Source organism: Zonotrichia albicollis, chromosome 8, assembly GCF_047830755.1.
Source record: "Zonotrichia albicollis isolate bZonAlb1 chromosome 8, bZonAlb1.hap1, whole genome shotgun sequence".
Classification (NCBI taxonomy): Eukaryota; Metazoa; Chordata; class Aves; order Passeriformes; family Passerellidae; genus Zonotrichia; species Zonotrichia albicollis.
Genome location: NC_133826.1, coordinates 17,551,688 through 17,566,177, shown reverse-complemented (window position 1 = coordinate 17,566,177; position 14,490 = coordinate 17,551,688). Strand labels below are relative to the sequence as shown.

General features: G+C 41.7%; 1 protein-coding gene across 11 annotated transcripts in view; it reads right to left on the bottom strand.

The window, feature by feature from the left end:
- SLC44A3 (solute carrier family 44 member 3) overlaps positions 1–13,838 on the bottom strand; it is a 62,311-nt gene extending 48,473 nt beyond the window's left edge. For 9 of the 11 annotated variants that reach the window (XM_074546131.1, XM_074546133.1, XM_074546134.1 and 6 more), the window contains exons 1-9: positions 13,360–13,434; positions 13,131–13,238; positions 11,701–11,843; positions 11,134–11,270; positions 9,613–9,706; positions 8,074–8,243; positions 7,454–7,543; positions 6,726–6,850; positions 4,871–5,057 (exon numbers count right to left, since the gene is read on the bottom strand). In XM_074546131.1, the coding sequence (XP_074402232.1) occupies positions 4,871–5,057; positions 6,726–6,850; positions 7,454–7,543; positions 8,074–8,243; positions 9,613–9,706; positions 11,134–11,270; positions 11,701–11,843; positions 13,131–13,238; positions 13,360–13,425 (1,120 nt within the window). In that variant the 5' untranslated portion in view covers positions 13,426–13,434. Of the gene's footprint in view, positions 1–4,870; positions 5,058–6,725; positions 6,851–7,453; positions 7,544–8,073; positions 8,244–9,612; positions 9,707–11,133; positions 11,271–11,700; positions 11,844–13,130; positions 13,239–13,359; positions 13,435–13,548 lie in introns of those variants that run through there. The other 2 variants (XM_074546141.1, XM_074546139.1) reach the window with 2 other exon arrangements.
- Between the last annotated feature and the right edge of the window lie 652 nt (positions 13,839–14,490).

Below are 14,490 nucleotides of genomic sequence, written 5' to 3'. Positions count from 1 at the left end.
TCTGTGCAATCCTGTTGGTGGCACTTGACTCTGAAGAGCAGTCAGGGGATAATGGCATTAAGACAATTTGACTGTAGTAAAAGGTCTCTAGGTTCCTAACATGCTATGTTTTTTTTTTTTTAATTTTATTTTACCAAGTCTTAAGTCTACTAACCTTAAAGAGAAACATGTTCACCAAATAAAACAATCTCTGGAGGCAAGTAGTTTCTTATTCCAACTCCAGGAAAGAAATTAAAAAGTGAGACAGAAGTGGCTATTACTGCTCAAACAGCAATATAACCTAAGCTTTAATACTTCATGTATTCATTGTGTGGACTTGGCAGTCCAGGTTTACAGCTGGACCTGATGATCTGAAAGGTTTTTTCCAAGCTAATTGATTCTATGATTCTGTGTTCTCTTACAGGACAACACACCACATTCAAGTTCAAAACCACCACATACACAAAGCTATCTAGGAAATGGTTCCTTTCTGGCCTGTTCTTCTACAGCCACAGACTTCTTATTCAAGAATAACTAGAAGTAGAAACAGTAAAGATTTGTTTCAGCAATACCATCAGCTTTAGACAAGCTTTTTTTAAGTTTTCAGAAGCAGCCTTTTAGTCTGTAAATAAAGAAAAATATCCATTTACCCCATAGTAGCACTCAACATTATTTTAAAGTTCTTTGAAAGATTAAAAAAAATGCTACATGGGTACATAAATACAGATATATGTTCTAGATTTATTTTTTTTTCTGAGAGGTTAACAATATTGGCTGAACAGGCAAGCTCTCTCCAGTGCTGTTTGGTTGGTCATTCATAGAAACAATGTAGTGCTTCCAATATATTCAAATGAATTTTAAGTCTGTGAAGTGCAAGATATTTGATGGTTTGAAAAAGCTACTACTCAGATCTCTTCTCACAAACTCTCCCTCATGCCTCCCCATCCTGTGCCTCACTGGTTTTAAGTTTGCAAAAGTGAGGGTTTTTTAAGGTGAGTTTTTGAGGATATAATAATTTACTTAAGTCATTAAAATGAGTGAGGCACCATATAATTATGAATTCAAGAGATTTTTCGTTTCCCATATTTCTTCCAGAGGCTCTCAACTGCCTTTTCCTACTGCACACAACTAGCCAAATACACTCATTATCCACAGCCTACAGCCTTCACTAAGGGAACTCAGGCAAACAAGATGTCAGTGAGACACAAAGGTGTTCTGTCTCTCCATTTTCATGCAAAGACATTACATCATTTGGTAGCAGAATTAAGGACATTTTCCACTATACAATCCACCTGAACATTTCTTTTTCCAAAACAGACCTGTTCAGGCTTTGTTTCAGTACTGTTGTCATGAAGACTGATAAATGTTCATATGGCAAGCTAATCCTGTTTGCTTTTTACCAGCCTACTGAAATAACCACCTGCAGTAATAACAGTAATGGCTTTGTCTTTCCTGGACAACCTTGTACCTGTGCTCAGCTGCACAGAAATCAGGCAGAGCCATCTGTGACTTCACCTTTGATCACTTTGCTGATCAGGTAAGGTAAACTAGTTTTGTTATGTCACAAAAATCTGTTTAATGATATAAACATCTCTGTCCGATTTCCTGTTTTCTGGGCCTACCAGACATGCCTGATTTTGTCAGCAGAACTACAAGCAACCTATTTTTCTATATCAGTATCTCAGATAAACTTTAAAGCTGTCCTAGATAACCCGTCAAGAAAAGTGTATGCCATTTTCCTCACCACTGTACTATGATCTATCTGTTCATACAAACTAAACTGTTTCAATACAGCCCTGAAATACAGTTCAATCTGTCAACAGAATATTTTTCTCCAAGGACACAATAATGAAACTTCCCAGGGTATCATACACTCTTAGCGATGACATTAACAACACAGTAAAGAACTGAACTCCCTACATCTGAACCACCAGATCTGGAAGCCTTTGATGAGTACAAGTGTTGATCTGCTGCCAATACTTCAAAAGAAGTGATGTTAACAAAGCAAACAGGCCAAGTGTTTCTAGCAGAAGGCAGGAGAATTTCCCCTGGGACTTGCAGCGCTGCCCTGGCAGCCAGCAGAGCCGGGCAATGGGACACCAGTCAGTGCTGGCTGTGTGTGGCACCTTCAGCTGCATTTTGGGACTGCCACACTTAGCTCAGATGTCCTTCTTCAGCAGCTGCTGCTCTGATGGCTTTGCTGATGCCTGCAGCAACAGGCTGCTGTAAGAGACAAAAAATTCCTGGGAAGTCTAGTCCAGCAATTTCCTTATCACAAACAAAGAGCCACTGACAAGAAAATACTGAGAGCCTGTTTATCAGTTCCTGTTAACATGAAAATATGCTGTGCCCCTCCCACTGTGAGGAAAGGTTCTAGAATCATACACTGAATCTTAGTGCTTCCTGCAACACAATCTATTGTGTTATCTTATTTTGTGCTTTTTCATGTAAAGGTATTTACAGGTAAGCTACCTGACTGTAATTGGAATGTCAAGGCCCCTGCAGGAAACACATTTTTATTGCTCATTTTGCTGTTGCACAGCTTTATGTGGCAGTTCTGCTGCGCACTTGCTTGCAGGATGCACCTTTATTACACAAAATAATCACACCACCTTCTCATCCTACATTCACAGTATTTACACCATGCAGACCTCACAGCTCCTGCACTCTGAAAAGCTGAAACACATTCTCTGCTGTGCCACATGGCTACTTCAGTTCTGCAGTGAAATACCCACAAATTAGCAAACAATAAAACTCAATAACCCTAAGACATATCAGCTTTTCCTAAGAACAGCTGAATTCCATTCCTAGCCAGCTAATGGTTCTAACTGGTGCCACTGTGCTACCTAGTCTCATGAAGTCTTGGCATTTCTCCTAGTTTTCTAGGTCTGGAATTCACTCAGTCTCTGCTGCTCTTACAGATTCTGAATTACCAAGGTACTTAGGCAGGTGCCTACCCTAAAATGCATAAGTAGTCCCACTGATTTTAATAGGATTATCCATGTGTTTCAAATTAGTCATGTGCATAAGTACCTTCCAAGTGCAGGCTATAGCATTCTACGGCCCCCAGGAAGTTAGGACTTTTTTCTCAGAGTAACACTAACTTTTGGAGGAGATGTAAACAAGGTGCCTGCATGGCCGCATAATGATCAGGTGTGCCACAGCTGAAGCAAGGATCAAGTGCTCCAGAACTGTTAAGATTCAGAGACACCATAAATATTATATAACTAGTGCAGATTCAAAGGAAATGTTAAGAACAGGTGCAGCACAGCAGCAAGCCAATTTAATTTACCCATCTCTCTGTATTAGACAAAAAGACTAGTGCCTTTGTAAACATTTCATTTTTTTTCAGCTTTCTTGGTATATGTGCATTTAAAATACAGCCTGCACAGCCCCAGAAAACATATTTGTGAGAAGAAAATGTCAAAGCGTCAAACCCAAGAAAATCACCATCTGTATTTTACAAACTGAATCCTAGACAGGTAACTATTTGTCAGTGAAGAAAACAAATTGCTCTGTAAGAGAAAGCATATCTTTGGAGATCTTCAGAGATGTACTCTCAAGTGGTGCAAAAAGTCCCCAAAACTCAAAATAAAAAGAGACATCTTCCACTTACAGGACAACTGTAGAAAACTAATTAATAATACCAAGGTGTCCTGTCAGTGCATTATTAACCATACGGTTCTGTATGCATTTGTCATTACAGGATGTGTGTGTCTATCACCCCAGAAGAGCAGAACGACCCCCAGCTTATCTGATGGCGAGCTGCTTTAACAGGCAGCATTTCAGAGGTCTCATATTTGGGTTGAAAATTTGAGCGACAACCTAATGGAATATTCTCAACACCAGATCTCGTTTAGCCCTCGTCCTCCAAGATTTGAATCAAAAAGCACATCTGAGGTAAAGGGACTGGAAATCCCAACAGCAATCCTGCTGACACGGAGCTGTCCGCGCGCTCTGCCCGAGGGCCGCCTCAGCCGCTGCACTGGCCGCGTCTCGGGACGGCCCGGCTCAGCCGCTGTGTCCCGGAGCACGGCGGGCTCGGGGGCAGCGCTGGCCATTCCCCGGAGCACGGCGGGGCCCAGGCACGCCGCCAGCCCTGCCCGGAGGCCGGCGGGCCGAGCCGCCCTTTGTCCCCCTAGTTCTCCGGAGCCGCTCCCCGTTGGGCGGGCCTGAGGCGCTCCCCGCGGGCTGCGGCGCCCCCTGGCGGGCGCGGGCGCTGCTGCGGCGGGCACAGGCAGGGTCCGGCAGCCCCGAAGTGCCCCCACGGACACGGCCGGACACACAGCGCCCAACCCACCCGGGACACAGCCCGCACACAGCGGCGCCTTCCCACCTGCGTTCATGCTCGGGTTGTAGCTGAGACGTGATCCGGGTTATTTATAAAATGCACACGTGCACTGCTAGACATTAACATGCTTCTAATAGGAAGATCTTACAAGGACTGACATCTGCACTAAAAATACCCAGCCAGAACACCTCTGTCAAAACCTATGTTTTACTAGGTTGCTCATAAAAGCTATATATATACCTTCCCTTCTTATGTGAAATCTGAGAAATTTCTTTCAAAACTGAAACTTTGTCATCACTCTGCTGTGCAGTAAGTTTGTGCTGTCCTCTGTACTGTTTGCATCACTTGCTGAAAAGATCAGCATTCCTTTCAAGTTAGAAAGAAGACAAAACATAAAGTACCTTTGAGCTGCGCTATGATTTTAACAGCAGGTAAAAAAAATTTAAAAAATTAAAGAATTAAAAAATAAAATAAAATAACTCAGCTGTGTAACAATGCTAGCCCACATTTTGTGCGCCAACACCAAGAGGTCCCACATTAAAGAAGATAATTTAGGAAATGGCTAGCACTCAGTCAGAAACATGAAAAGCATATGCTTACCTGCAGTTCCTAAGCTAAGCAGTACAGCAACCCAAAATACCCAGAACACAATGAGAATCAGAAAAGTCCAGAGTGGCTGGAACAGGAGGAAAGGAATTCTGCCAATGATTTTGCCAACAATTCTAAAGAGCTGAACAGAGAAAGGAAGCCTTTTTCTTAGTACAAATATAAGGGTGAGCAGAACAACCTGTTTCAGGAAAGAAAAAGATAAATTGTTAGGGGTTTGTCAAGAAAATTATCAGAGTTGTCAAATGTGAGATCAGAGGATACAGATTTCACAAAGACATGACAACAAAGCAATTTATACAATCTTACTACACATTAGAAAGTCCTTTCAAGACATTTCCTATGTTCTCAAAGAGCCTGTGGATTGAAATTTATTTTCCTACAATAGTCACTGCTGGTTTTTTTACAAAATAGTATCCGTAAGACTTTAATTGATCTAATGGAAGCTGTCTGTTTTGCTTTATAGCAAACATAAATGTACATTATACACCACACATTGCTTTCACATATCCTGTATGTCATGAATTTTTAAACTTTCTACTCAGGTCAGCTTGCCACTGTTCACTTTCACAATGGTAGGAGAACCAGTCCTTCCCTGCAGTCCACAACCCAACTAGTTTCTGAGCTATGTATGTATAGGAGCAAAGCAGACATAAAATGAAAACTTATTTAAATAAATTATTGTCTTCGCAAAGTAAAAAACCCAACCCACCAAGAACAAAACCCTGAGTCAAAATCCCACAAAATCCCCAATTCTTTGTATGTCACAAGAAACTATGACCAGCAATTAAAAGGGAGGCTGGAATCTTTAAAGCAATAAACACAACCAGTGGCAGCTCCTTCACTAGTTTTCTTGCCTGCTCTGGAAAGAAGCCACCAGCTCTGAATTGAAGCATAACCTGCAGTAGTGGCTGTTCCCACAGCCCTGCAAACAACAGCCAGTTGTACTGGACCATACTAGCATTCAAAGAAACTTTTTCTTACCTTTTTAGTATCAGCAGATGTAAAAAGGTCATAACTTATAGAGGATATTAAAAAAAATCTGGTCTGTGACACATTTGTATTTGTCAATGTAAACTGTCAGACTGTTCATATCTGGCAAATTCCATATGGATCTCACTTATCTCTAAGACAACAGGACAATTGCTTTGACAAATGTCTCATGAAGTATAAATTGACTGTACCCTCAAACTGAGAAATGGCTCCTTTTAACATTGCAACATCAGAGTGAAAAATCTCTCTTCAGAAGATGCAAACCACTCAGATTTTCTATTGTAAAACAAGGTCATTGAGAGAAAAACAGAATTTAACCCCGTAACTTGAGGTCTAGACAATGCTGCCTGCGTTTCACTGCCCCTTTCATTGTCTCAAAGAGCTGCCACCCCTTTCTCCTGCTGACAGGATGGGATGAATCCACAGATCTCATGTCCATACTCAGCCAGTGCCCTGTGCATATTCAACATGATTCTCCAGTGAGCTGATGCAGCACAAAATGGGCATGGAACACAATTCTGACATTTTTACACCAACAACACTGACACAGTTTGTACAGGTTTGAAGTATGGCAAGGCTGAAAAACAAGTTTCACAATGAATATATAAAATTATTTTTGTAGTTTTGATGGGGGCCTAAAAATCTATTTGGAACTAGGGATCTTTAAAGTCCCTTCCAACCCAAACCATTCTGTTATTTTATGATTATATGTGAATGAATGTAAGAAGATCTTAGAATTTACTCTCATTTTCCAATTTGAAAAGAATTAGGAATTATTTTTATTGTTGCAGAACCCCTGTAGTTCAAGTTTTCAAGTTACAGCCTCTGCCATTGCGTAGGGCAAAATGCTACTTACAGTGATGATTGTTGAGAAGATGGCATATCCAAGTAGGAATTTGACATTTTCCTTTTCTGTTTCCAGTTCAGTGCTGGGGTCATTCCTGTAGTCGTAATGGAGCCACCAGAGCACACCTGACACAACTGAGCAGAGCAGAGCAGCGTGAGGGCGGGCAGGGCACGCTGCTGCCGGCAGGATGGAGCCTGCCCACCCTCCCTTCCCAGTGTCCTCCCTCCCACCGTCCCCCAGGGCTCGGGAATACTGCCAGCCACCAAAGAGAGCCACAGGACCAGTGGGCACAGAGAAACTTCCAGTAATGGCCTGTCAGACTGAGGTAAAACCGCAGCAGAACATTTGGATTTCTTGCATTATCCCAAAGCTCAGGCATGTAATTTCATTGTGGAGATCCAAAGCCAACTTTCATGGAATGACAAGCTTTAGCCAGACACATTCCTATGGTTCAGTACAAGAGTTCACTAAGCATTCTTTGAAACAGTAGCATTTTCATAACTGCATTCATCTGCCAAAAGAAATGTTGTTCCTAGGCATCTATAAAAACAATAAACATCACCACCATCCCAACACTCAGCAGCTGGAACAGCACAGCCAGACCTTGGCACCAAAAGGCCTCAGCTTGGAAATGACTGTGGTAAGCTGAAGGTTACTGAGGATGGCCATGGAAATAAAGGATAGCTGTTTGTTCAGCTGCTAATCCTTCAGTACAGTAAAACAGTAAGTATACTTACACAACAACCCAAACACAACCAGTGCAATCAGAGTATGGATGAAGAGGGTCTGAATGAATCTGAAGGCTAAAACCAGTATCAAAGAGAAGGCTGAAAAATACATAAAGTTTGACTGTTACAGCCCTTTTCATTTTAAATATAAATTTAAGGTTCTTGTAGAATTTTAGCTTTTATTTTTAGACAGCAATCTTAATAGCAACAGCATTTAATAAAGCTGGCAACCTTTTTAACATTTAAAGCACACAGTTACCTCTAACTTAAATAATAAGAAACTTATAGCTGATATATTTCACCCTGGGAAATACTAGCTTTTTAATAACATCTTATGTAAGAGTTAAGTTCAAGTATTCATGCTGATGTAATCTTTTTCTTCAACAATTTCTTACAGTCCTCCAAAATGAGGTATTTACCCATGTCATGGACCACAGAATCTGATAGAGATCTGCATTTCACTAGTCTATTAAATGTCTCCTGATAAAATCTGATCACTCTTCCTTAAAAAATAACTCTGCCCAGAAAATATGAAAAAAGTCTTCTTTTGAATTAAACATATAGACTTACAAGAAACACTGTAACCTTTTAATTGAATATCATTATCCACTTTTTACTTATAACCTTACCTAGTGCAAGGACACTCAGTCCTATCACAGTATCTCTTCCTGCCAATATTCCACTCAGAATTCGGTGAAAAACATCCATTTCATTAACCATACTTATGAGGACAGATGCATATTTGGAATAGCATTCAGGATTTTGTGGAACACAGCGATTAAATAATGGAAAGGATTTACTGAAAGGTTGAAAACAAAAGTCGTAAAAAATATTAATTACTGGACAAACAGTTTAAAATCCACAGAGATCCATCCTGCCATTCTCTACAGAGAGCATTCTGTTATAAAGAGTAGTTTTATGTATAATCTGCAGAATAAACTCCTTAACAGTGTCATTCCTGTATCACTATACCAGAACAGATCCATTCAAGACCAGCCTGAGGAAAGAAATTAACAACTCTCTCATTAACTATCACCCATCAGCACATAGCTCCTATTCCCATTCTAGTCTGGCTTCACCTGCTTTGCTCCCATGTATTTATGTAAAAATAAAGTTCATGCTAACATAGCTGCAACCTATGCTGTTGTAGATAATTCTAGATCAAAACCACTTTGTATTGCTTTTATGATATTTAAGCATTCTAAAACCACACCAAAACAATGTTTGCAAGGTACAATTAATGGCACCAATTATTTATACAAAATTATTTGGCACTCCCAGCCAAGCTTCTTGCATAAATTTATTGTCCCACTATGGCAGCGCTGCCCTACAACAGCCAATGACAAAATCATACCTGAAGAGGAGAGGTTTTGTTATCAACAGCTAAAAAATTTACTAACTAGCTTTGCTTCTACCATGTAATATTTTTGTGCAAGATGAATAACTTTGCTGACTTCCTTGGCAAACCAAAAAAAGGCCTAGAAATTTGAGGAAATAAGTGAAACATGCCATATTTTTTCATCAATTTACACGCTGTCCTTTGATCCACTATATGTAATGTTTTTACATGTCTCCGGCTCTCTTCATTTTGTTCTATTTTCTGCTGTTCAGAGCAGATGAATTAGCTCTGCAAACACAGAGATTCCAATTCTCGGCTGTATTTTCATGGCATAGTGGAACTTAAAATCACGGGTTTAAGAATTTTGACTCACAAATGCCAGATTTGACAAAGACAGCAACATCCACATATCTGTGCTTCAAGCCATCTGGCTATAAAATTATTCTGATGGAAATTTCTGGGCTCAGGAGAAGAAGCAAGGCCAAAGACCACATCCTTGGCATTGAGGGAGAAAGCAAAATCTGTGCAGGAGCTAAGCTGTTCCTCATATGGAGTGCTTTTTCCTAATTTGGAAAAGGAAGAGGAATGGAAGGGTAGAGGAATAAAGGGTAGAGGAATGGAAGGAATGCAGTCCTTGTTTGTTCTGTGGGACAGGACTCTGGCATATTCACAGGCACATAAAAGAACTTGTAAGGATACACAGACAAAAAAATAAATAAACAAAGCAAAACCATCCTGACTGTGAAGCAAATACAAAATGTGAGAAAATAACAATCCATAAGAAGTTGTTTGGACTAAAGGAGGTTGTAAAGTACTCAGTCATGCTTACCTTGGTGGAACTGGCAGTGTGGGACACAGCTGAGCTGCTTTTGGATTTACTGTGTAACTGGAAACATTCAGGCTGTAAACACAAAGGAAAGAATCTAGAAAAAAAAAAAAAAAGGAAACCAGAGAGAGAAAAAAGTAACTTAAGATTAGTAAAAATTTAAAACCACATTAACAGATAAGTTTTGTTGCACTTCTGGTTTGATCCCTTAGCAGTCCATTTTCATCCCGGATATTCCACTGGGAATATGAATAGCAAATTAAATAGTTGAGTAAATATAAACCAATCTCTGCAGGATCTTTTGCCTTCTCAACTTAACCACAGTCACCACTTATGTTCCTGGAGGGCAGGCACACTGTTTGCTCCACAGTGCCATTAATCCTTGCTCACTAGGACTAGAGAAAAACCTGAAATGATGGAAGCTACAATAGAACCAGGCCCTCCTGAGTTAGAATAGAATACATCTGTATCCAGAAACCTAACTTGTGCTGGCATCTAGGTGAAATATTTCCAGGTTCTCTGCTCCATTAGACAGCACTCCTGGGAAAGAAAGGCTGGGCAATTCAAGCCATTCAAAATGCAAGACTTCTCTCTGCCTTGACAAAAATATGCAAGCAGTTTGAACTGGAATTTGATGCAATTATGTTTAGTTAGACTGAAAATACTTATATAATCTCACAGGTGTTTACAGCTTCTGTAGATACAAAATTATGTCAAACTACTCCAGAATTAAATTAAAACAAACATTGTCAATTTAAATAGCAATCTCTGCCAAACAGAACAGCACAACAAAAAAAATAATGGGATACTGACCTCCAACAATAACAGCCATTAATATTCATATGGTCTGAAGTTTATATACACCCCATGAAATAAGGCTTAGGCTACAGATTATTTTATTTACATGTTGGACATGAATAAACTGGAGCCTCTTTCACATAACAGCTATTTCTGACAGCATTTTCATCTTGAACAGCAGAATCAAATAAAATTTCAAGGTGTGTCCTGGATTTGCTAGGAAGTGAGGGGCTGTGTGGTACTTAGTTTCCAGCAGGGGTTAAACTACAACAAAATGCAATAGCAAACATAGGGATCTGATGTCTAGAAGGATAAATGCACTTGTGTCTTCATGGAATTAATAATTCCACCACAGTTTTAATTACATTTAAAGGAACCAGTTGGACAAGAGTCACAAACAACATATGAACTCTGGTCAGTTACTGGCACCCCCACCAAACTTCACTAGTTCATTATCAACAGTCAGTTTTCTGTTACATAATCTCAGCACTGTGCAGGAGTTCATGAACAACTTTCTAATTTGCATAAGACAGCTGTAACATTTCTAGAAACTATGGGTTTGAAATAAAGCAGAAACAAGACATATTATTTTCTGCTATCATGAACTGTTCAGGAAATTAATGGTAAGACATGACTCCCTAGTGTAAGAGCCATAACAAAAACAAAGTGGAAGCTGCTCAACTGTTCTACAGACACACTGAGGTACTCATATTCCCTGTGGCACACCATTATTCCTTGCAAAACTCTGTAGATCTTCCAAAGAGTTGAGTTGCTGTTGTGGACAACTTGACACGCACAAGGAAAGTGAACTGATTTTGGGGCTTTGTATTTCCAGGCTGCATGAATTCAGAAAGAACACATACCTAGAAAGAAAAAAGATCCTCTTCTCAAAAAACAAGCTTTCTTGGTTTTTCATAAATTTAAATTCTGAACCTTCTTTTTAAAGTGGTACAAAGCAAGTGAAAGTTTTTCCAAAGGAGTCAGTGGAATGATTGGGAATGTCAATGTGCAACATCCTTAAGTAGAAAGATTTGCCTTATAGAATGACTGCCTGTTTGGCTGATGTCCCATTTAAGATCCTCTTTAAGAAGGCAGCTGCATAAAGCATAACAAGGCAGCAAATTTTTGAATTCTACCTTAACTTTTTAATTTCAATCACTCTTCTGCACTACTCCCACCTTTTTTGCCTTTCAATACAACAGTGCATAGTTACACAGATGTATATGACTGACAACTAGAAGATGTGTATTTTACTAAGTTCTCAAACATTTATACATTATCTGATGCACTTACTTTTTATTAGTCATGTCCAATCCAGAAAGATTTGCCCCTTCTACAGGAGTGTTCTTCCGACCACATATGTTCCCAAAGCTGTCATATCCAAGCACAAGTCTTTCTGCAGCACCAGCCACCACAGCATAGCCACTTATAAACATCTGTTAAAATATTTTTTTAAATATGAAAGCATGCTACCGTAGCTTTTCCTTCCTATTCAATAAATATTCCTTTTAGGTCATGCATTTTTGCCTTCCAGTTGCAAACAGTTAAATCTAAAATTCACCTCTCTGCACAAAGGCAGAGCAAGTCACATGGGCAACTTTAGCCCTAATGCTTCCTTAGAGCTTTCCCTCATCTGTTGTTGAAAGTATGTACATTAAGCAGAATAACACAGGAGAAGGAAGACAGAGGTCCTGATTAAAATAAGAGAAAAGCATTACTAAGGTGCTGAACACTGTTCCTAGTGATGTTCATGTGTGTCACTAGGCAAGATCACTCAAATGGTGATTTTTCATGTGCTCACTGCATCTCATATTACAGGGTGACCTTCAAGACACACTTGGACAATAGAACTGCTGCCATGATGGGCCCTTGAAGCTGCTAGTGAATGTAATCAGAAGTATTTTTAAACACAAAATATATTTAAAATGGAAATTACCTGAAATTTCAGGAAGGAACATCTTTAACACATGTGAAAAACCTGTAGAAAGCCACACTGTGCAGTGTCACTTAGGTGACACTGCCCTGACCTTTTAGTTGTTCTGCTGCCAGATCACAGTTCCAGTAGATCATCTTCTTGCAAACCCCAGAGGTAGTTAAGTACCTCTGCTGGACAAGTAGCAGCAATTCTCAGTCCAAATGAAACATCTTGTCCAGGAATGCACCTTAAACCCTCCTGTACATTGTGAGGGCCAAAACAACCCCTGGAAAGAACCTTTGCAAGTGCCAAGAAGCAGCAACTCTTGTGTGAAACTGGTGAAGTCCTGAGTACTGCTTTACCCAAGGCTTATCTCTCCATCACTCCAGCCACTCAAGAACTCAGTGATGCAAGCTTCTCCTCTGTCCCATGGGGTGCAAGTCACATTTCACACACACCAAGGACAATCACTAAGCTCTGTGGCTATGTGCCAACTGCTGGCTGCAGCAAAGCTCCCAGTCCCACATTAACCACTGCTGCTTTGAGTGAGTACAGCTGAATGTTGGCTGTGATCGAGACAGATTGCACACACCAGCACAACTGCCTTCTAACTTCAGCTTTACAGCCTTTTTCTGTGCTTCTACTTTTAGTACTTGGGACTAAAGATTGGCTCTGGGCAAAAACACGTCTCATACACAAACATGTACAAATGTGCTTCTTTAGTTCTGAGAGCAATCTCATTTTTGCTTACAGCAGACTCTTATTTAGATTTGTCCTTCCAGGAAACAAACAAACTGCGCACGCTTACCAAACCAGCCCAGAAAAGACAGAAGAGGAGCAGCCAGAGAATGTCCGTACACTTTCTGTAAACGGCTGGTCTCCATTCCGGTAGCTCAGAAACACTATCTCCAGAGTCCTAAAGAGAAACAAAAAAAGTTCAAGAAAAGAACAGAACAAACTTCCCGTGAAATTAACTCAAGTTGCAGAGGGCGGAGATTTCAGCAAGCGCGTAACTTCGCCCGCTCAGTGCGGAACACCTGGCAGCTCTGTGCCGTGGCGAGGCGCGCTGTCTTCGCACTGCCCGCGCTGTGCCCCCGCTCCATGCCCCCGCACTGCCCGCTCTGTGCCCCCCTCACTGCCCGCCCTGTGCTCCCCTCTCTGTGCCCCCCGCGCTGCCCGCCCTGTGCCCCCTCTGTGTCCCGGGCGCTGTCCCGGCCCGCGCTCACCTGCCGCCGGCCCCCGCGCCGCTCCATGGCCGCGCTCTCCGGGCCGTGCCGGGCCGTGCTCCGCGGGGGCGGCGGGCGGCGGGCGGGCCCGGGGCGCAGCCGGCTCGGCGGGGCTCGGCTCCAGCGCCGCGGGGCCGGGCCGGGCGGCGGCACCTCCGGCAGCTCCGCCCGCCGCTGTGTGCCCGGGGCCGCGGGGCCGCTGCGCCGGCGGGAGGGAGAGAGCGGCGTTGGTGCCCCGGGCGCTCCGCTCCCGCTCCCGGGAGAGGCGCTCGGGGTCCGGCGGCTCCTCCACAGCCGCAGGTTTATACAGGGCCCCCGCCCGGGGTGGGAGGTTTATATTTCTCCCTTCATTAGCTTATTTCTGGGAATAGCTGAAGATTTGTCACTGCCGGCACAGAACGGGGGCTGTTCCGTCCTGTAAAGCCCACTGACACCGCGATACCTCTTCGGCTGATCCGGCTGCATTATCAATACACAGCCAGTCATAGATCCATTTCAGCTTCTCTTTGGCTGTAGTTTGTAGAGTTAGATCACGTTGACGGGCTGTATTATGCTATACATACTCTCATCTATGTCCATGTGCATTTTGCATGCCCAGGAATAACCTGCAACAACAGGAATAACACCAAATTAGGTCAATCCATGTAACTCAGATGACTGAGGAATGCGGGAATTATTAGCCACTTTTAACAACCTTTTCTCTGTGCTGTTCCTGTTGCCAATTTATCTTTATGTTCACTAAACTCAGCTCAATAATCTAGAGAAAATTACAAATTGGAAGGATGTTAAAAGCATGGTTTTGTCCTCTTCCTGACAGTCAGTGGAACAAATAAATACCCTCTTTAAGAAGTAATACAACATCTGCAATTGCAATAAAATTGAATTAAATGGAAGCTGTTTTGCAAAACTGTTGAAGAATTGGTCCATCTTGTATAGGAGACA